The 21,729-nt window shown below is 42.0% G+C and overlaps 1 protein-coding gene across 1 annotated transcript in view; it reads left to right on the forward strand.

Moving 5' to 3' along the window:
- The window catches only part of nmdyn-D7 (nucleoside diphosphate kinase homolog 7), a 165,490-nt gene that overhangs the window by 77,135 nt on the left and 66,626 nt on the right, over positions 1-21,729 (forward strand). Inside the window, exons 6-7 of the mRNA XM_080285223.1 lie at positions 12,607-12,721; positions 19,396-19,529. Coding sequence (XP_080141349.1) covers positions 12,607-12,721; positions 19,396-19,529 — 249 coding nt within the window. The remainder of the gene's footprint in view (positions 1-12,606; positions 12,722-19,395; positions 19,530-21,729) is intronic.

Raw genomic sequence — 21,729 nt, forward strand, 5'->3', positions numbered from 1 at the left:
GACGGGGGAGGCAACTTGATCGGAAGTTTTGATTGGCTATCAGCATCACGGGAACATCAAGTATTACCGTGTTGGACCGGGGGTGATCGTGCTAGAGATGAACTCTGCAGATTTCGCCCACTTCTCGGAGCTCTGTCCGTGTAATGCTAACGCTCCCGTGTTACAGTAATTAAATCGTACTAATTTTTTGGTCCGTGCTGGACGTGAATTGTGCTGGACAAACACGTGTTGGATGCGAGGGTCCTGTATTTATATATATATATATACACACACACACACACACATCCGTCCATCATCCAATCCTATGTTGCCCCATGAGGAGCGTAGGAGCCAGGGGCTAGGCAAGTTGGTCCTGACATTGGATGAGAGTGGCCAGCCTCACTCATCCCTGAGTGGCATTACATGAGCAGCAAACCTCAACCATCCCATGGATATAAACCTACACAAGCTCAATCTGATTGGAGTGCTTTAATTACTCACTAAACCACCAGGCGCCATAATTTGGTTATATGGTTACCACCCAGCATAGTAAATGGTTTCCTGGTGTACAGGAAACCATTTGGCTTGTCACTCAGTGTAGAGTGACAAGCCAAGAAGAAGGTTGGTGTAGGAGGGGGCACTCACCATCCACTCACTCAATGTAGTGCTGCATTGGGTGTCTGCCCTTTCCTCTCTTCCATCATTCCTCATCTGTTTTTCTTTCCTTCATTCTTTCCTATTCCTTCTGGCTGGAGGTAATTTTACACTCCCTGTTTTGTCATTCTTTCCTTCATTCTTTGCTTTTCCTTCCACCTATTGGTGATTCAACACTAAGTAACAAGCCAAATGGTTTCCTGTAAACCAGGAAGCCATTTACTACGCTGGGTGATAACCATATAACCAAATTATGGCGCGTGGTGGTTTAGTGGGTAATTAAGGTGCTCCAATCAGATTGAGCTCGTGTAGGTTTATATCCAAGGGGTGGTTGGGGTTCATTGCTCATGTAATGCCACTCAGGGATGAGAGAGGCTGGTCACTCTCATCTTAAATGTCAGGACCAACTTCCTAGCCCCGGGCTCCTATGCTCCTCATGGAGCAACTTAGGATTGGATGATGGATGAATGGATAGAAGAAGGGTAGGAACAGAGAGGAATACTTGGCTGCCAAACTTAGGGCTAGAAAACAGGTTTACATGGTGAAGTCTGAGTCAGAGACTGGATAACCTAAATCATTTGGAAGGAAGCATATGATTTTAAGGGTGGCAGATCAGATGAAGAGGGAGAACAGGGATGTCATAGGTGAGCAGTGTGTGAAGAATGATAAAGCATGGGTTGTGGTGAACAGTGGGGGATATTAAAGACGCATGGAGAGAGCATTGCAGCCGGTTGTTGAATGAGAAGTTTGACTCGGACAGTGAAGGTTTGGAGGCAGCAGATCCAGTGTTTGGCCCTTGGCCTTTGATGCTGCTACTTTTAGCAGGGCAATAGGCAGGATGCAGGTGGGGAAGGCAGCAGGTGTGTCTGGATTGACTGCTGAAATGTTGAAAGCTTCAGGAGATATAGGAGTGAGGTTAGTCACTGACCTGATAAATATGATTATATTTGAGTGTGTTGTCCCAGATGATTGGCTGAAGAGTGTAATTGTAGATGTTTAAAAGGGGAAAGGTGATACCCTGGAAGGAGGAAATTATAGAGGCATAAGGCTTTTCAACCAGATAATGAAGGTAATGGAGAGAGTTCTAGAAGGCATGATTAGGGAAAGAGTGAATATTGATGAGATGCAGTTTGGGTTTATGCCAGGCAAAGGGACCGCTGATGCCATATTCATTGTTCGACAGCTTGAAGAAAAATATATAGGAAAGAAAAGGGAACTGTACCTTGTTTTTGTTGATTTGGAGAAGGCCTTTAACAGAGTCCATAGACAGGTGGTGAGGTGGGCAGTGAGAAAGCTTGGGATTGAGGAGTGGCTGGTCTGGGTGGTTATGTCCATGTATGTGGGTGTTCACACCCAGGTAAGAGTGAATGGAGATTTGAGTGACGAGTTTTCCGTGAATGTTTGTGTGCATCAGCGGTCGGTCTTGAGCTCCTCGTTGTTTATCATGGTACTGTACTTGAAGACCACTCACATGACTTTCAGAAATGGACTTCCGTGGGAGATGTTGTATGCTGATGGTTTGGTATTGGTTGCAGAGATTGAAAGGGAGGCAGAGGAAAGATTTAGGAAGTGGAGAGATAGTATCGGGCACAAGGGCTTAAGTGTAAATGCAGATAAAACAAAAGAGATGGTATCTTGTGCAGGGAGCAGAACTGTCAAAGAAGAGGGAGAGTGGCCATGTGCAATTTGTCACATGGATGTGGGAAGTAACTCCATCTTGTGAAGTGCTTGTGATAAGTGAGTGCATAAGAGATGTAGTGGTATTAGAGGTAGACTGCAAGATAATGCTGATTTCATGTGTGCGGTGTGTTGGGGAGAGCTTGTGGATATTGCCAGGCATGAAAATATTGAACTTGCTGGCGAATTGAGTGTGTTGAAGAGATATTTTTTATTTGGGAGACATGTTATGTGCTGGAGGTGGGGCTGGAAGTAGCTCTGTGGCTAGAGTGAGGAGTGGTTGCAAGAAGTTCAGGGAGCTGTTGCCTCTCCTAACATTGAGATTGCTCTCCCTCATTCGTAAGGGGTCTATGTATGCAGCTTGGGTAAGGAGTGTAATGCTGTATGGTAGTGAGACCTGGGCAGTAAAGGAAGAGGATATTCGCAGGCTCAAACGCACAGAAATGGCAGTGATTAGGTCGATGTGCAGTGCATCCTCGAGTGCAAGGCCTGATGGTGCTAGGTTTACAGTGGAAGAGTTGAGAGGTAGGATGTGACTGGAGTGTATTGGTGTTGTGATGAGGAGAGGTAGATTGAAATGGTTTGTGTATGTGGAGAGGATGAGAGATGATAATTGGGTGCAGAAAGTGAGAAGCGTTAATGCTGGGGGTAGTGTAGTAGTGAGGGGTAGACCAAAAATGTCCTGGGATGAGGTCATTGGGTGTTACCTCAGGATTAAGGGACTAATTATGGAAGGTGCCAGAGTTCGAGCAGAATTGAGAGCCACCATTAGGTGACCAAGGCCGATGCATTGAAGCATGTTGGAGCATTCAAAAATGAAAACAATTATTATTATCTATCTATCTATCTATCTGTCTATCTATATACAGTGAAATCTCAAATTTCGACAGTTTAGAATTCGATGAATCAATTTTCGATGCATTTTGGAGTGGTCTGCCAACCTTACTTTTCGATGCAAAGTTGTGTATTTCGATGCTTTCAGGACCAGACTCCAACCAAAACAAGCAAAGATAATATTTTTGATGCAAACCAAAATGCTAGAAGTGAAGGAAAATTATAAGAAAAAGTATGAACCTAACCTAAGCCGTGATTTCACGAGAATTAAAAGTCAACTGAAGTTTACTTTTGTTGACTTGTTACGTCATAATGTTGACTTGGGTGCCATTTTCTTGTCCAGGCGAGGACAAAATCTGACACTGTGACATCATCAAATTCCAACTGGGACCCTTCAGGTTGACTTCGCCTCACCAATGGTTGGGAGCAGTGTTACCCCCTTCCAACCTGCTGCTGTTGGATGGCAAACGTAAGCACCGCTACCTTATTCTCAATACTTCTTCATATTCTTCCCACTTTTCCTTATATTTAGCCATGGCTAAGTAAATAAGAATTATATGGTGGTTATTATTTAGTTAAACGTGCAAATTTCTTCACAAAATTAAAGTACTCAAAATATATGTGGTGAAGGCAGACAAGTTCGAAGATTTACAAGCTCAACATTTCGATAATAGTGTCAGCTTGTGAATGTAGTGTGGCTGGTGTTACTATGACAAAAACGTTTGTAATGTCATTACATATACTGAGTAGTAAATACTGAGTCATGCAGTTGCTTCTGTGCCTTCCATATACAGGTAGACATTGTTTATTAATTATTTATGTCGCCATATTTGTTGTTGTCGGTGAGCGAGCGGGAGGAGGGAGAGCAATCAGCTGATAGTTTGTTGTATAGGTGATCACTTGCCGAAGATCAACCCAGCTGAGTTGGTCAGTCAATCAGAATATTTGACTTATTTCTTGCAAAATCATGGCTCTAATATCATATGTGACATGTGCTCTCAGGGCCAGACTCCAACCAAAACAAGCAAAGGTAATATTTTTGATGCGAACCAAAATGGTAGAAGTGAAGGAAAATTATAAGAAAAAGTATGAACCTAACCTAATATCGTATGTGACGTGCTCTCAGGGCCAGACCCCAACCAAAACAAGCAAAGGTAATAATTTTTATGCAAACCAAAATGCTAGAAGTGAAGGAAAATTATGAGAAAAAGTATGAACCTAACCTAATATCGTATGTGACGTGTCAAGAAGAGAATGAAAATCAACATCATTTATTCATACAGTACGTATATGAAGCATACGATGTATGGTTCTGAGACAATTCACCGTCCAGCCAATTCGCCCGTAAGATAATTCCCCGTCAAAACATGGACGATTTCCTGTCAGGACAATTCGCGCCCTGGACGATTCCCCATCATTCTATAAATATACTTATTATTAACTGATTAATACTTTAATAACTCAAAGATAAAACAAGAGAAATTAAAGGAAGAGAATCAATTGTAGAAATACTAAAACGAAGTGAATTACGGGTGGTAGCAAATACAGTAGGCAGAATACTGAAACGAAGAGAAGTACAGTACGGTAATTATGAGTATAAGGAGCAACATAGAAATGAACAATAGAGACTGAGAAAAAGAATAGTCATGTTGTTTAAGGACAAGAGCTCCCTGATGGGAGTAGGCACCAACAACAACAAGCCATGTGCAAGGCAATGCTCTGTTGTCAGCGGCCATCTTGCGACTGTCCTTCCAGCAGCTAGCCCTCTACAGCCAAGTGCTCTTTCAGGCTGTACCTTCCACATGTGGACATGCATTTCACTGCAATTCAGTTGTATGTATTTTCTTTGTATTTTTGTTGCAACTTACCTGTTTTACGATGGCAAGCAAGAGTGGTTCTTCAGGTAGCAGTGGTAATGGACGAGAGCAGCCTGGCACCTCTAAATCTTCGCAGCCAAAGGAGAAATGGCAATACAGGAAAGGGCAGAAATACACCAAGTATGGCAATACAATGCAGAACTACAGTTAATTAACAACAATTATAGTTCATAAAGTTTACAGGGGGTGTGGGCAAAAAATCATGATTTTAGGTAGTTAGGTTCGGAGGCCCCGGACCCAAACTAATTTTTCCCATAAGAAGTTCAGTTTAAATTTCGATGATTTGAATTTCGCGGTGATTTTTATGTACATATGTCCATCGAAATTAGAGATTTCACTGTGTGTATATATATATATTGGTGGAGGATTAGTGCCCCTCCCTGTAAAACAATTAACTCTAAGCCCTTGGCCACCCCGTTTGGGATACATGGCGTCTGGCAATGAATGAATGAATGAATATATATGTATATATATATATATATATATATATATAGATAGATAGATATATTGCCAGACTCCTTAATCCTGTAAGGGGTGGCCACAAACAAATTGCCTCCATGTCACTCTATCCTCCACCATTTCACTGCCCTGCTCCCAGCTCACACACCCCTCTCTTTATACTGTACCTCTCCATTCCATCCCTTCATCTCATCCTTGGCCTCCCCCTTCCTGTCCCCCCCTCCACCTCACTCACATGCACTCTCCTCGTCAGTCTCTCACTCTCCATCCTCTCCACATGACCAAACCACCTCAGTGTGTTTCTCCTAATGTTTCCTATCACATCCACATCGATATTACAACGCTCCTTCACTTCCTCATTTGTCAGTCTGTCTCTCCATGTGACTCCACATGCTCCTCTCAAATAACTCATTTCCACTGCTTTCACTCTTGACTTCTGCCCCTCCAGCAAGGTCCAAGCTTCATTTTCATACATTAGAGTTGGTATCACAATACTGTCATGTAGTAACTTTTTCACGTCCAAGCTTACCTCTCTGTTAATTATCACCGCTTTCAAAGAACCAACAACCTTTCTTCCTTGATGTACCCTTTCAAGCACTTCTCCCTCTAAACTTCCATCCTTACTGATCACACTATCCAAATACTTAAATGCACTCACATTTTCCATTTCCTCCTCATCCAACCTCATTGTACATGCACTGACTTCACTTCTCTCGAAGACTGTAACTTTACTCTTCCCTACATTCACCTTTAGATTCCGTTTCTCACACACTTTCCCAGACTCATCCACCAAACCTTGCAGCTCCCCTTCATCTTCATTTAACAACACAGTATCATTTGGAAACAACAGTACAGGGAGATTCTAAACACTGCCCTCTCTCATTAGGGCCACTCCAACATCCACTGCCCTACCTTTTCTCTCTTTTATAACCTCATCCATATGTAGCTTGAACAACCATGGAGACATGACACATCCCTGTTTTAATCCAACCATCAAATAGAAAAATTCACTCAGTTCACTACCCATACGCACAGCAGCCTTAGCACCCTCATACATATTTGTCATGGTTTTCAGCAACTTCCCATCTACTCCATAAATTCTTAATACTTTCCACAGTCCTTGTCTATCCACCCTGTCATATGCTTTCTCCAAATCCATGAAGGCCACATACAGCTTCTTTCCCTTCTCAAGAAACTTTTCCACTAAAGATCTAAGAATGAATATCTGATCTACACAACCTCTTCCCTTCCTAAAACCTCCCTGTTCTTCTGCAACTAATTCTTCTGTTATTTCCCAAACTCTGTCAGTAAGTATTCTACCATATACTTTTCCTCTTACACCAAGAAGACAAATACCGCTATGTTTACCAAATACTTCTTTTTCTCTTTTTCTTACCTACAGGGGAAAAATTATACCTGACTTCCAATCATCCGGGAGCCTACCTTCCTCCCAGGCCAATCTACACATCTTCCACATCCATTCTACTTTTATCTCTCTCCCTTGCTTCAGCATTTTACCACATACTTCATCCATTCTTGGGGCTTTCCCCATTTTAACTTTCTTCATTGTTTCCACAACTTCCATCCTACTGATTTCTTCCTGTCTTCTCACATCCCTCCTTCTCCCAGCCATTCCGCAGCCACGTACGCTCACATTACTTTCATTCTGTATGTTCAACAATTCATTAAAGTGTTCTCTCCATCTGCTCACTTTTTCACCCTTCTCTACTAATAATGTACTATTTTTATCTTCACTCCCCAACTAACATTTTTGGCACCCTGTCTAGCTCTCTTTACCTCTTTCCAGATCATTTTCTCACATTTCCTCCACCTAACACTCAAATTCCTTCCAAATTCCTCATGCACTTTCTTCTAACTGTTGCTAATCTTTTCACCTCTCTCTTCCTCTCTACGTATAACTCTCTCTTCTGTCTCTCAGCTTCTTCCACGCCCCTGTTTCTCATCCTCGTACTATATGCTTTCTTCTCGTGTGCCACATCCTCTCTCACCTCCTCATTCCACGATGCTGTTCCCTGCACCCCCTTTTGTCTTCTCTTCAACCCACACACCATCTCACTTGCTGCACAGATTTCTTCCATGAATATCTTGCACACACCTTCCACGTCCCCCATCTGCTCGAATCCACGTTTACCCATTTGCTCCTCAGCTTCTCTCTTATATTCTGCCTGTTTTCCATCCTCTTCTAACCTTTCCACTCTCCTTGTATGAACTACTTCCTCCTGTCCTTCCCATCTTCTATTTCTCCATTTCTTTTGTTTCTCCATTTCCTTATTATTTCTCCATTTCCATATTATTATTATTATTATTATTATTATTATTATTATTATTATTATTATTGCTATTATTATAGTGATGATAGGTAGAGGTGCTCACCATCCACTCACCCGATGTAGTGCCGCTCTGGGTGTCTTCCTTTTCCTCTCTTTCTTCCTTCCTCTTCTGTCTGTCTTTCCTTCATTCTTTCCTCTTCCTTCTGCCTACAGGTAACTTTACATTCCCCCTTCTGTCTTTCTTTCCTTCATTCATTCCTCTTCCTTCTGCCGATGGGTGACTCTACACCGAGTGACAAGCCAAATGGTTTCCTGTACACCAGCAAACCATTTGCTATGCTGGGTGGTAACCATATAACCAAATTATGGCACCTGGTGGTTTAGTGGGTACTTAAGGTGCTCCAATCGGATTGAGCTGATGCAGAGTTATATCGAAGGGGTGGCTGGAGTTTATTGCTCACGTAGTGCCACTCAGGGATGAGTGAGGCTGGTCACTCTCATCTTAAATGTTGGAACCAACTTGCCTAGCCCAGGGCTCTCACGCTTCTCGTTGGGCGACATAGGATTGGATGATGGATGGATGGATGGGTTATTATTATTGTTATTCTTACAAGAAACAGGGAAGTGTTCATGGAAGTGAAAAAATTACTACATGACAGTATTGTGATACCAACTCTAACGTATGGAAGTGAAGCTTGGACCTTGTTGGAGGGACAGAAGAGTAAGAGCAGTGGAAATGAGATATTTGAGAGGAGCATGTGGAGTCACATGGAGAGGCAGGCTGACAAATAAGGAAGTCAACGAGTGTTGTGGTTTGGATGTGGATGTGATAGGAAGCATTTGGAAAAAACACTTGTAGGTGGTTTGGCCATGTGGAGAGGATGGAGAGTGAGAGACTGACAAGAAGGGTTTATTTGAGATTCGTGGAGGGGAGGAAAGTGAGGGGGAGGCCAAGAATGAGATGGAGGAATGGAGTGGAGAGGTATATGAGAGAGGCGTGTGAGCTGGGAGCAGGGCAACGAAAGGATGGGGGCAGGGTGACATGGAGGAGATTTATTTGTGACCACCCCTTACGGGATTAAGATGTCTGGCAGTAGATAGATAAATAGGTTATTATTATTATTAATATTATTATTTATTGTTGTGTGCAAGAGGTGGAGGGAGAATATAAGAGAGTATGGATTAGTTGGTTCAAGGATTGTGTGGGTCAGATTGAAAGTAGGACTACAAATATGGGTGATTGTGTGAGTGCATGCTCCAACTCAAGAGCATGCAAATAGAGTGAAAGAAGAGTTGTGGGCAAATGTGGAGGCATGCATGGGGAAGTATGAAAGGAACGAGAGTGTTTTTGATTTGGGATATGAATGATAAAGTAGGGAATGTGAGAGTGGACAGAGCAGTTGGTGAGTGGGGTGTGCATGAAAATAGATGAGAATGGCAGTGCTCTAGTGGGTATTTGTGCAGGGTGGTGGTTGGTGGTAGTCGGCACCCTATTTAGACACAAAATGATCCACGGGTATACGTGGTGAGTGATGAAAAGGGTGGGTGGTGAACTGAATGTATGAAAGGCAATGATTGAATATATGCTTGAGGACGACAGAACGAGAAGGTGTGTAGTGGATGCAGTAGCATACAGAGGTTGGGAGAGTGGACTTTCTGACCACCATGTGGTGGTGACAAAATTCAAGGTTCAAATGCAGTGGAGGAATAGAAGGAGGGAAGAACAGGAAGTAATCCATACAAGGAGGGCAGAATGGTTGCAAGAGAATGGAAAAAAGACAGAATATAAGAGAGGAGTGGAGGAGTGATAGGATAAACATGATTTGGAGCAGATGGGGGAGATGGAAGGTGTGTGCAAGATATTCACAGAAGAAATCCTAGCAGCATGTAAGGTGGTGTGTGAGGTGAAGGAAAGACAAAAGGGAGTGCAAGGAACAGCATGGTGGAATGAAGAGGTGAGACAAGCTGTGGTGCAAAAGAAGAAAGCACAAAGTGAGTGGATGGGAAGCAGGGGTGTAGGGGAAGTTGAGAGATGGAAGAGAGAGGTATATGTAGAGTTGAAGAGAGAGAAGAAAAGATTAGTAAGAGAAAGAAGAGAGTGGATGAGGAATTTGGAAGGAATTTTGGTGTAAATTAGAGGGAATGTAAGAAAATGTTCTGGAATGAGGTAAAGAGTGGAAGACAAGGTGATAAAGAAGTTATTCAGAGTGTGAAAGATAAAAATGGTAGATTGCTAGTGGAGAACGGAGAAAAAGTGAGCGACGGAGAGAACACCTTCAGGTACTGTTAAACATAGAGAATGAAAATGATGTGAGGATAAGTGGCTGGGGAATAGCTGGGGGGAGGAGGGAGGTAAGAAGACAGGAAGAAATCAGTGGGATGGAAGTAGTGGGAGCGTGAAGAAAATCAAAATGGGGAAAAGTTCAAGGAGTTGATGGAGTGTGTGGTGAAATGCTAAAGCATGGGGGAGAGATGGTAGTAGAATGGATATGGACGATTTGCAGATTGGCCCGAGAGGAAGGTAGAGTCCCAGAGGATTGGAAATCAGGTATAACTATTCCCCAGTGCAAAGGAAAAGGGGGAAAAAGAAGTGGGTGGTAATCATAGTGGCATTTGTCTTCTTAGTATAATAGGAAAAGTGTATGGTAGGATACTCACTGACAGAGTTAGGGAAATAACAGAGGAATTAGTTGGTGAAGAACAGGGAGGTTTTAGGAAGGGGAGAGGTTGCATAGATCAGATATTCATTCTTAGGTCTTTAGTGGAAAAGTCAAAAGAAGCTGCATGCAGCCTTAATCGGTTTGGGGAAAGCACATGACAGGGTGGATAGACAAGGAATCTGGAAAATATTAAGAATATTTGGAGTCAATGGGAAGTTGTTAAATGCCATTAAGAGTATGTATGAGGGGGGCTAAGGCTGCAGTGCATGTGGATAGTGAAATGAGTGAATTTTTCTGTTTGAATGTTGGATTGAAATGGGGGTGTGTCATGTCCCCATGGTTGTTCATTGTGTATATGGATGGGATTATAAAAGATAAAAGGTAGGGCACTGGATGTTGAGTGGCTTTAACAAGAGAGGGCAATGTTTGCAGATGATACTGTGTTGTTAAGTGAAGACAAAGGGGAGCTGCAAGGCTTGGTGAATGAGTTTGGAAGAGTGTGTAAGAAATGGAATCTAAAGGTGAATGTAGGGAAGAATAAAGTTATGGTCTTCGAGGGAAATGAAGTCACTGGATGTCCTGTGATGATAGATGATGAGGAAATGAAGAATCTAATTGCATTTAAGTACTTAGGTAGTGTGATGTGTAAGGATGGAAGTTTTGAAGGTGAAGTGCTTGAATGGGTACAACAAGGAAGAAAGGTTGCTGGTTCTTTGAAAGCAGTGATAAGTAACAGGGAGTTGAGCATGGAAGTAAAAAAAGTCGCTGCATGACAGTATTGTGATACCAGTTTTAACATATGGAAGTGAAGCTGGTCCTTGTTGGAAGGACACAAGTCTAGAGTGAGAGCAGTGGAAATGAGTTATTTGAGAGGAGGGTGTAGAGTTACGTGGAGAGAGACTGACTAGGGAGGAAATGAAGGATTGTTATGTTGTGGATGTGGATGTGATAGAAAGAGTCAGGAGAAATACATTGAGGTGGTTTTGCAATGTAGAGAGGATGGAGAGTGAGAGACTAACAAGGAGAGTATATGTGAGTAAGGTGGAGGGGGGAAGAGGGAGGGGAAGGCCAAGAATGAGATGGAGAGATGGAATGGAGAGGTATATGAGAGACAGGGCTGTGAGCTGGGAGCAGGGCAGTGAAATGACGGGGGACCAGGTGACATGGTGGTGATTTGTTTGTGGCTGTCCCATACGGGATTAAGGCATTTGGCCATAAATAGATTATTTACTCTTATGTTAACAGAATTTTTCTACTTCCTTATATTATCAAGCTGATGTTGGTGCATAGACTTGGATTAATTTTGTCTTTTATTTCTTGTTCAGTGTAAATATTAGTCCTACTACTCTCTCATTTGAACTAAAGAATTCTTCAGTGTTGCTGGTTATAAGTATGTGTTAATTAGAAATTCTACACCATGTTTTTCTCTTTTCCTGTTTGTCTCTGTAACAAAGTATGTGACCATCAGACAGTGTTGTGAATACCTCACCTGGTCTTCTGACCCTGCTAAGACCTATGATATCCCAATTTAAGATGTCTGTTCTTGAAGAACAATGGCTATGTTAGCTTTACCAGCAAAATTTTGGACATTGTATGTCCCAAGATTCAATTTCCAAAAGTGGTTAGCTTTCCTCACCCAGAGATTCATATAGCCCCTTCCTTTGGAGCAGGTCTGACTCCTGCCACAGTCAGCTATTTATTGCTGGTGGGTTCTAGGGGCCATGACTTGGTGGATCTAGTAATTGTGGTTTAGAAATGTTTCAGTTGGTACCTTGCAGTGTTAGCTCTGGCAATAACTGTGGGGGGAATATTTTTCTTCTGATCCCTGACAGTGAACCTGCCTTATATGGTTGTACCTGACCTATATAGCTTCACTGATCAGTGGGATGCACAGGTTTCTTTGCAACGGCAAGGCAGTGTTCCTTCAAAGGAGTTATCCATCAGTAGTCCACTACAGTATCTCCATTTGTGGTTAGGGAAAGAATTGAGGGACATTTGTATAATCATCCATCAGTGCCTCCATGTGGCACAAAGAATAATAGATTGTGAAACAAGTGCTAGAGAGATTACTAAGCTGGCAAAAGTATGGATCAAAGAGTATAGCAGTGTTACCTCCAGCAGTTGTTTGGAGGTAACACTGCACTGAAGAGTCTGATGTCACATGTATATTTGCAGGAAATTGAATTCTTCTTCCCCTCCTCGAAAATCAAGGATGACCTGCTGCCGCAGACCACTGCCAAACTAACAAACAACACCTGCTGCATCATCAAGCCTCATGCCATCACTGCTGGTATGACACAGCAAGTTTCACTAAAGCTGAGGAAGATTTGTCATTACAACAACTCAACTCTTTTACTACTGTGGGTGACTCTAAATGATTTTGTTCAGTTGAGGGTGATTATAATTTCAAAAGGAGAAAAAGATCTTGGGTAATCTATTCCGTACTGTACAATGGATGTACTTAATTACTTGAATCAGGTAGTTGTGTTTCTGTTTTGAGCATGAGGCAGTTATGTTCAACCTAGGGAAATATTAGCAGTCAAATGATCAAGAACCATGACTTTCATTTTCTGAATAGCCAGGTGAACCAAGTGGAAGATCTTACTGAAGGATGGTATGTACAAACCACTGGATATTAACCCATTCTCAACAAGAGATTTACTTTAAGCTCAGTAAAGCAGGAAGTAGCAGGAATACTGATACCTTTGTTATCACACGTATTTGGTATTGAGCCTAGTGCATGATATTGAAATTACACGATAATGAGAGCACAGAACCTATGGGATTTATCCTAATTGGTACTGGGCATCCTCTTCATAAACCGAAATTTTCCCCACTTACAAGGTCTGTTCAGAAAGTATCCAACCTTAGGCTCTAAAAAAAAAAAATAGCTAACCTGTTGAGCTAGGACACTAATCCCCCTCAAAGAAGGCCCCCTCTGACTTGACACACACATAGCCCAGTGTTCTTTCCACTCCCTGAAACATTTGTCAGAGTCGGTTTGAAGCATCTCCTGCAGGTGCTTTGTCACATTCATCATCATCATCTCTTCTCTTGGATGAACATTGCACAAGACATTGAAATGTGCAAATTGCGATCCAGACTTTCTGAAGACTGTTATCACTGGAGATGAGACTCAGGTATACGGGTACGACCCAGAAACCGAAGCACTTTCATCCCTGGGGAAGCATGCAGGGTCGCCTGGGCCAGGTCTGCAACGAGGTGAAATGCACACACGTCAGTAGACTTTTTCAACTGCAGTGGTGCTGTGCTTCACGAATAAGCACCAGAAGGTCAGACTATCAACAGACATTACTACCTTGACGTTATTTGTCATCTTCGTGACGCAGTTCGGTAGAAGAGACCAGACCTTTGGAAAATGGCAAGTTGGAAGCTGCACCATGACAGCGCCCCTGCTCATTCTTCTCAATTGATTCAGGAATTTTCGGCCAGGCACAACATCCTGCAGGTCCAGCAGGCTCCCTACTCATCAGACATGGCTCCGTGCAAGTTTTGGTTATCCCCCAGGCTCAAAACTCTGCTGAAGGGTTCCTGATTTGAGATGAGGGAAGAGGTCATGATGAATGTGATGAAGCACCTGCAAGAGATACCAAAAACAGACATTGAAAAATGTTTCAGGCAGTGGAAAGAATGCTGGGCTATGTGTATGAAGTCAGAAGGGGCCTGCTTTGAGGGGGATTAGTGTCCTAGCTCAATAGGTTAGCTATATATTTTTTTAGAGCTTCAGGTGGGACACTTTCTTAACAGACCTCAAACGTCAATTTATGGTGGTAGGTGGTGACGACCATCTTCCACTCACTTGATGTAGTGCTGCCTACTTCATTCTTGACCTTTATCATTCATTTTCTATGTCTGCCCTCCTCTCTTCCTCTATCTCCCATCTTTTGTGTCACATTATTACTCTTCCTTCTCTTTCATTGAATAACAACCCTGATGGTTTCTTGTAAGCCAGAAAACAGTTTGCAACACTTGGTGGTAACCATACAACCAACCCATATGTTGTTCCCTGTGTTAAGAAGTGGGCCGGCAGAGGGTTATTGTCCCTTCCAATAAAACTACTAACTCAAAGACAAATGGCCACCCCTTGTGGGATCATGGCATCTGACTATAGATTGATAGATAGACGTTAATTTCTACGCCTTATATACGCAATGTAATGTTATGGTAAGTATCAGAAACACACATCGGTATGGTGAGGTTAATAGAAAGTGATGAGAGGAGCACAGAAAAGAAGAAACACATACCATAGAGAGGTCTGAGATGGGCTTGAGGTAAGGGGTTCTGAGGGTAGGGGACAGAGAGAGAGAGAGAGTGAGATAGACAGACAGACAGATAGAGAGAGAGAGAGCAAAACCATTTTTCCGTTTGTCAGATAGAGGCCAAAATTTTCTGCCGAAGCTTAGGTAAACATCACTCTCAGGAAGTTGGTGAGGGATGCAAATTTCTTTTGTATCTCAAATCACTCTCATCTTAAATGTCAGGACCAATTTGTCTAGCCCTGGGCTTCTGCGCTTCTCATTGGGCAACATAGGATTGGATATTGGATGGATGGATGGATTTCCTTTTTTACTGAATTTTCTTTCATGGTTTTCTTTTATAACTCTACGATGTGACTTGAAAATGAATAAGAGATAGGTGTAGAAGTAACAGGAGTAAGAGAGAGAGAGAGAGAGAGAGAGAGAGTGGTACTGTAGTAACCCTTATGTCCTTATGCATTTCCTCATTTCCTGAATTTTCTCCTACTGTTTTCTTTCATAACCTTTGGATGTGGCTCAAAAATTTAAAAAAAAGAGAGAGGGATTATAGGAAAGGAAAGAAAGAGAGAGCAAAACGATTCATCTGCCAGTCTGATAGAGGCCAAAATCTCCTGCCAGAGCTTAGGTAAATGTCTCTAAAGAAGTGGGTGAGGGATGCAAATTTTTTGTGTACATCCTCTTTTACTGAATTTTCTTTCATTGTTTTCCTTTATAACCTCTGGATGTGACTCAAAAATGAATAATAGAGAGAGAGAGAGAAGTAACACGTGCAGTAATGGAAAGAGAGATTGAGATGGATAGAGACAATATGCATACATACATACATATATATATATATATATATATATATGGTAAAATATCAAATTTCGACAGTTTAGAATTCGATGAATCAAATTTTGATGCATTTTGGAGTGGTCTGCCTACCTTACTGTTCGATGCAGATTCACGAATTTCGATGCTCCCAGGGCCAGACTCCAACCAAAACAAGCAAAGATAATATGTATCATGCGAACCAAAATGCTAGAAGTGAAGGAAAATTATAAGAAAAAGTATGAGCCTAGCCATATGTGGACATGCATTTCACTGCAATTTAGTTGTATGTATTTTCTTTGTATTTTTGTTGCAACTTACCTGTTTCAAAATGGCAAGCAAGAGTGGTTCTTTGGGTAGCAGTGGTGATGTACAAGAGCAGCCTGGCACCTCTAAATCTTTGCAAGCAAAGGAGAAATGGCAGTACAGGAAAGGGCAGAAATACACCAAGTATACACTTGCTGACAGTATGGCAATACAATGCAGAACTGCAGTTACTTAACCACAATTATAGTTCATAAAGTTTACAGGGGGTGTGGGCAAAAGATCATGATTTTAGGTAGTTTGGTTCGGAGGCCTCGGACCCAAACTAATTTTTCCCATAAGAAGTTCAGTTTAAATTTCGATATTTTGAATTTAGATGCGGTTTTGGGTACATATGTCCATCGAAATTTGAGATTTTACTGTATATATATTTACATACATACATACATACATGCAGAATATATGTGTGTGTGTGTGTTTATGATAGGAGGAGGCACCCATCATCCACTCAGTGTGGTGTTGCCTTATGGTCTCTGCACAGAGTGACAAGCCAAATGATTTCCTGTACTCAGGAAACCATTTACTACCTGGGTGGTAACCATATAACCAGGGTTTCTGGGAGGGTTTAGTGTCCCCCAGATACCTTTATCTAAAATCATTAGATTATGACAAATGTTTTTGAGAACCTTGGAGGGCCCGGTACCTGCCCAGGGCTCCAACTAAATGGGCAGATTAATATGGCCATGTGGAATGTGAGGAGTGTGAATGAGGAGAGTAAAATGGTGGAAGTGGTGAATGTGTTCAAGAGTGCGAGATATGCTGTGATGGCAATGTGTGAAACTAAGATGAAAGGTTGTGAAGTGGAAGAGTGGTAGGGTGTAAAGTGTGTAAGATCGGGCATGAATGGGTGAGGAAGATCCAAGGAAGGCGTTGCTTTGTTGACAAATGAAATGTGGCAGAGTGGAATGAGAGATTACACATGTGTCAGCCTGAGATGTATGTATGTCAAGTTCAAGTTTGAGAAGGTGAAAGTGGCGGTGATTGTAGTGTATGCACCACGTGAGGACAGGAGTGATACAGAGAAAGACAGATTTTAGGATGAGCCGGATGAAGTAGTAAGAGAAATGCTCAGGAGTTATAAAGTGATTGTAATGGGCGATGTGAATGGTAGAGTAGGCACTGGTCCTGTGAATGATATAATGGGTAATAATGGAGTACCAAGAGAGAATGATAATGGGAAGCAACTGAAGGATTTGTGTCAGGAAAGGAGGGTGTGCATCTGTTATTATTATTTTAAACACAAAGATGCACATAAATATACGTGGCATAGAGGGAATGGAGATCATGTTGATGGGAGCCTGATTGATCACATGCCCATACAGAAATCGATGATAAGTAGTGTTGCTGATATGAGAGCAGTGAGAGAACAGTGGGGAGTTTGTCATATTATATGATTGTGGTATGCAAGATCAAGGAGAGAGGAGTGAGATGGACCATGAGAGAGGAGCTGTCAGGGAGAGAGACTAAAAGTTGAGAAGCTGAGGATCAAAGAAATGGCTGATGAATATAGGACCAAAGTAGGGGGGGAGTTAGAATCGGTGAATTGGAATGAAATGAATCTGGACAGTTTGTCTAAACTATATAGGGATTGCTTAGTTAGAAGCAGTGTGTGGTGTGGCAAGAGTAACAACAATGAAGAAAGATACGGCATGGCAGGATGAAGAGGTTAAGAAAGCAGTGAAGGAAAAGAGGAAGAAGTGGCTAGAGTGGATACAGCACAGGGGTTCAGTTGAAATGAGAAATGAATATATTGAAATTAAAAAGCACATAAAGTGACTGGTGAAGAGGAAAAAGGAGGAGGTAAATGATGATCTGGGAAAAAAAATGAATGCAAATTAATCCGAATATAGGAAGTTATTCTGGAAAGAGGTGTAGAAAAGTAGCAGTGAGTGTGGAAAGAAATATGAATGTGTGAAAGGTGTAAGCGGTAGATTATTAACCCATGGGGATGAAGTAAGGACCAGATGGAAAGAATGTTTTGGAAGTTTGATGAATGGGAATGGAGAGAGCTAAGTGACTGTCAACATGATTGGTTTTGAGAGTGTGCAGAGAAGGAATGCAGTATCAAGAAACTTGCCACTTACAGAGGTGAAGAACACTGTGAAGTGGCTGAAAAATGGAAAAGCAGCTGGGGTTGATGAGGTGTATGCGGAGATGATAAAGTGTCGGGAGAGAACAGAATGAAAGGCTTGTTGGAGATATGTAAGAAGGCATGGATAAGTGAAATTGTGCCAGTAGAGTGGAAAAAGGCAGTGATTGAACCCCTGTACGAAAATATAGATGAGGGAAGTCTATCTATCTATCTATTGCCTGATGCCATAATCCCGTTAGGGGTGGCCATTTGACTCTGAGTTATTTGTTTTACAGGAAGGGGCACTAACCCTCCACCAACCCACTTGATGACACGTAGGGAGCACGTAATTGTTTGGTTATATGGTTACCACCCAGCGTTGTAAATGGTTTCTTGGCTTACAGGAAACCATTAGGCTTGTCACTCAATGTAAAGCCACCTGTAAAGGAAAGAAAAGCAATAAGAAGTGACAGGAAAGATGGGAGAAACAGGAAGAGAGGAGGGCAGGCACAGAAAAAGAATGATAAAGGCTGAGGAAGAAGTAGGCAGCACTACATCAAGTGAGTGGATGATGGTCGCCACCACCTACCACTACATGAGGGAAGTGAGTGCAAGAATTATCATGGCATAAATCTGTTGACTGCTAGGGAAGTTATGTGGAACAATTACAGTATTATAGAGAAAGTCAGAGAGAGATCAGAAGTCCTAGTGAATGATGAACAGGGTGGCTTTTGGAGTTGCAGAGGATGTGTAGGTCAACTATTTACAGTAAGACAGATAGTGGAAAAGGCTTGTGAGAAGGACTATCAGGTGTTTATGGCATTCATGGATCTGGAAAAAGCATATGACAAAGAAACCCCTTGGAATCCCAGTTTTCCAAGGGAATGAACTGAGGGCTTCAGTTGACATGCTCCACTATGACATCAAATAACAGTAAAAAAGATTTCTGCTTGTAATGCTGTGTTTTCTTGCGTGACTTCTAACAATTAAATACTGGATATTATGCTCATAATTTTTCATGAACTTTTTTTTTTAATGTTCAGGGGGTGAAATCAGCAAGCGTAATCGCCCCATATCTGGGTTTTGTCATTCGATCAATAGCTAAGCATTACTGACGCAATTCGTTAAAACGACAAGTTGGGAGCAGAGAATTGAACATTGTGTGTGTGATAAATGCTCTGGCGCCTTGCTATATGCACATCGAGAGAGAAAAAGTGAGAAAGTAAATACAGTGTTTTAGCTTAATTATTTTTCCGTTACTGTTCACCTACCTCACTGGAAATGTTGAAAGTTTACACCAAGATGAAATTACGATGATAGGCTTATGTGCAAACAATTGCTCATTTGTCATGTGCTCACAGAGTGCTCTTTACTGATTATTTTCATCTCATGGAGAGAAACCAGATTATAAAGATGTTATTGGAGACTGTTTCTAACCTTGTCACTGCAAATGGTCCCTTATCTGTCTCTTTCTACTGACAGGTCACATGGGAGGGATCCTGAAGGCAATAAAGGATGAAGGATTTGAAGTAACTGCTCTTCAGATGTTCCGCATGGACAAAGTTCAAGCAGAGGAGTTCCTCGAAGTGTACAAGGGTGTTGTGGCCGAGTACCCTGTAAGTGACTGTGGTGTTTAACCTATTCAGAATGATGATGTATGTTTGTGGAAGGGGAAAGGAGGCAGTGAACATGATTGTGTGCCACATGCATTTTAGGAAAAGTAGTAGATGGATTACACATAAGTCTGGGGAAAATAGTAGCCAGATTTGACTATTTCTTGGTCAGGAGGGCTGACAGGAGGCTGATGAGGGATGTTAAAGTTCTAAGGTGTGAAAAGTGTGTGGAGCAACACAAATTGCTGATATGTGACATGGTTCTTAAGGAGCAGGTGGTGAAGAAGAGAACCTATGCCTCTAGGGGGAAGATATGGAAATTGAAAAACCAAGGGGTGAGGGATGCCCTCTATAGCAAGGTGAGCAGGAGCTGTGGCTGAACAGGGAGCTGTTGACATGTGTAAGTGAACAGTACAGAGTTCTCAAAATCTCTGAGTTACTGATTCAGTATATGGATGGACAAGGGGCCCTTCCAAGACATAAGGTAACATGATGGTGGGATGAAGGTGGAGAAGCTGCAGTTAAGGAGAAAATAAGGCTTATCTGTGAAACGAAAAGGGGTGGAAACAGAGAGGAATACTTGGCTGCCAAGTATAAGGCTAGAAAGGAGGTATACAGGGCAAAATCTGAGTCTCAGAGACTTTTACTGGATAAAGTGAATAGCAATGAAAGGAAGAATATGGTATTTAAGATGCCAGATCAGATTAGGAGGGATAATGGGGATATCCTAGATGAGTAGTGTGTGAAGAATGATGAGGGAAAGGTAGTGGTAGACAGTGAGGATGCTAAAGATGCCTGAAGAGAGCATTATAACTGGTTGCTTAATGAGGAGTTGACTGGAACAGGGAAGGTTTTGTCAGCAGATTCAGTGTTTGCCCCTTGGCCATTGATTGCTGCTGCTACTGTGAGCAGGACAATACACAGAATGCAGGTGGGGAAGGCAGCAGGTGCGTCTGAGTTGACTGCTGAAATAATGAAGGTCTCAGGAGATACAGGATGGGGTTAGTTTCTGGTTTGATAAATACGATTTTCTGTATAAGTGTGTTTTCCCGGATGACTGGCTGAAGAGTGTGATCGTAAATGTTTACAGTGGGAGGGTGATGTCCTGGAAAAAGGAAATTGTAGAGGCATAAAACTTTCAAACCAGATAAAGAGGGTAATGGAGAGAGTTGTAGAAGGAATGATTAGTGAATGAGTAAATATTGATGAGATACAGTTAGGGTTTATGCCAGGTAGAGGGATTGCTGATGCCATCTTCATTCTTTAAAATTTTCAGAAAGACTTTGTAAGAAAGAAATGGATTTGTACTCTGTTTTTGTTGATTTGAAGAAGACCCTTGACAGAGCCCTAGGGGGGTGATGAAGTGGGCAATGAGAAAGCTTGGGATCGAGGAGTGGCTAGTTAAAGTGGTTATACGCATAGCTATTTTTTTTTTTTTTTAAATGCAAGAAAGAAGGAACCAAAGGCTAAGAGCCCACAAAACATTCCTTCCAAGAAAAAAACAAAACAAAATAATAGAGAGCCAAATTCAAGATCCGTTCATTTCGAGATGCCTGGACACGTTGCATTTGAAAGCGTGGAGATCATAGGAAAGAGGAAATACAGACAGAGGGAGACAGTTTCAGAGTTGACCTGTTGCATAAATGAAGGACTGGTAGTAACGGTTAACTCTCACATTAGAGAGTTGGACAGAAAAGGGATGAGAGTTTGTTCCTAGACGGGTGCTACGCATCTGTCATAGAGGTGGAAGGATGCAAGTAGACAGTTCAGAGGAGCAGTGACCATTGACGTAACAATAGAAAAGAGATAAAGATGCAACAGTGCGGCAAAGAGACAGAGGTTGAAGGGAGCCAGTAAGAGGAGGAGAGTTAATGAGATGAAAAGCCTTTGACTCCACCCTGTTGAAAAGAGCTGTATGTGGGGAGTCTCCCCACACATCAGTGTTGTACTCTACACGGGCAAATGAAACCCATGTATAAAGTCAACAACTGTGCAGGGGTAAAGAAGGTTTGGAGTCGATGTAGCACATCTAATCTCCTGGAAGCAGATTTTACAGGAGATGTAACATAATCATTCCAAGATAAGTCCCGAGAGAATAAAACCCCAAGCTCACACTTAGGTGAGAGTGAATGTAGATTTGAGTGATTTGTTTTTCGTGAATGATGATGTGCATCAGGGGTAAGTCTTAAGCCCCATATTGAAG

Source organism: Coenobita brevimanus, chromosome 13, assembly GCF_032717465.1.
Source record: "Coenobita brevimanus isolate Jiangsu-jjx chromosome 13, ASM3271746v2, whole genome shotgun sequence".
NCBI classification, from domain to species: Eukaryota; Metazoa; Arthropoda; class Malacostraca; order Decapoda; family Coenobitidae; genus Coenobita; species Coenobita brevimanus.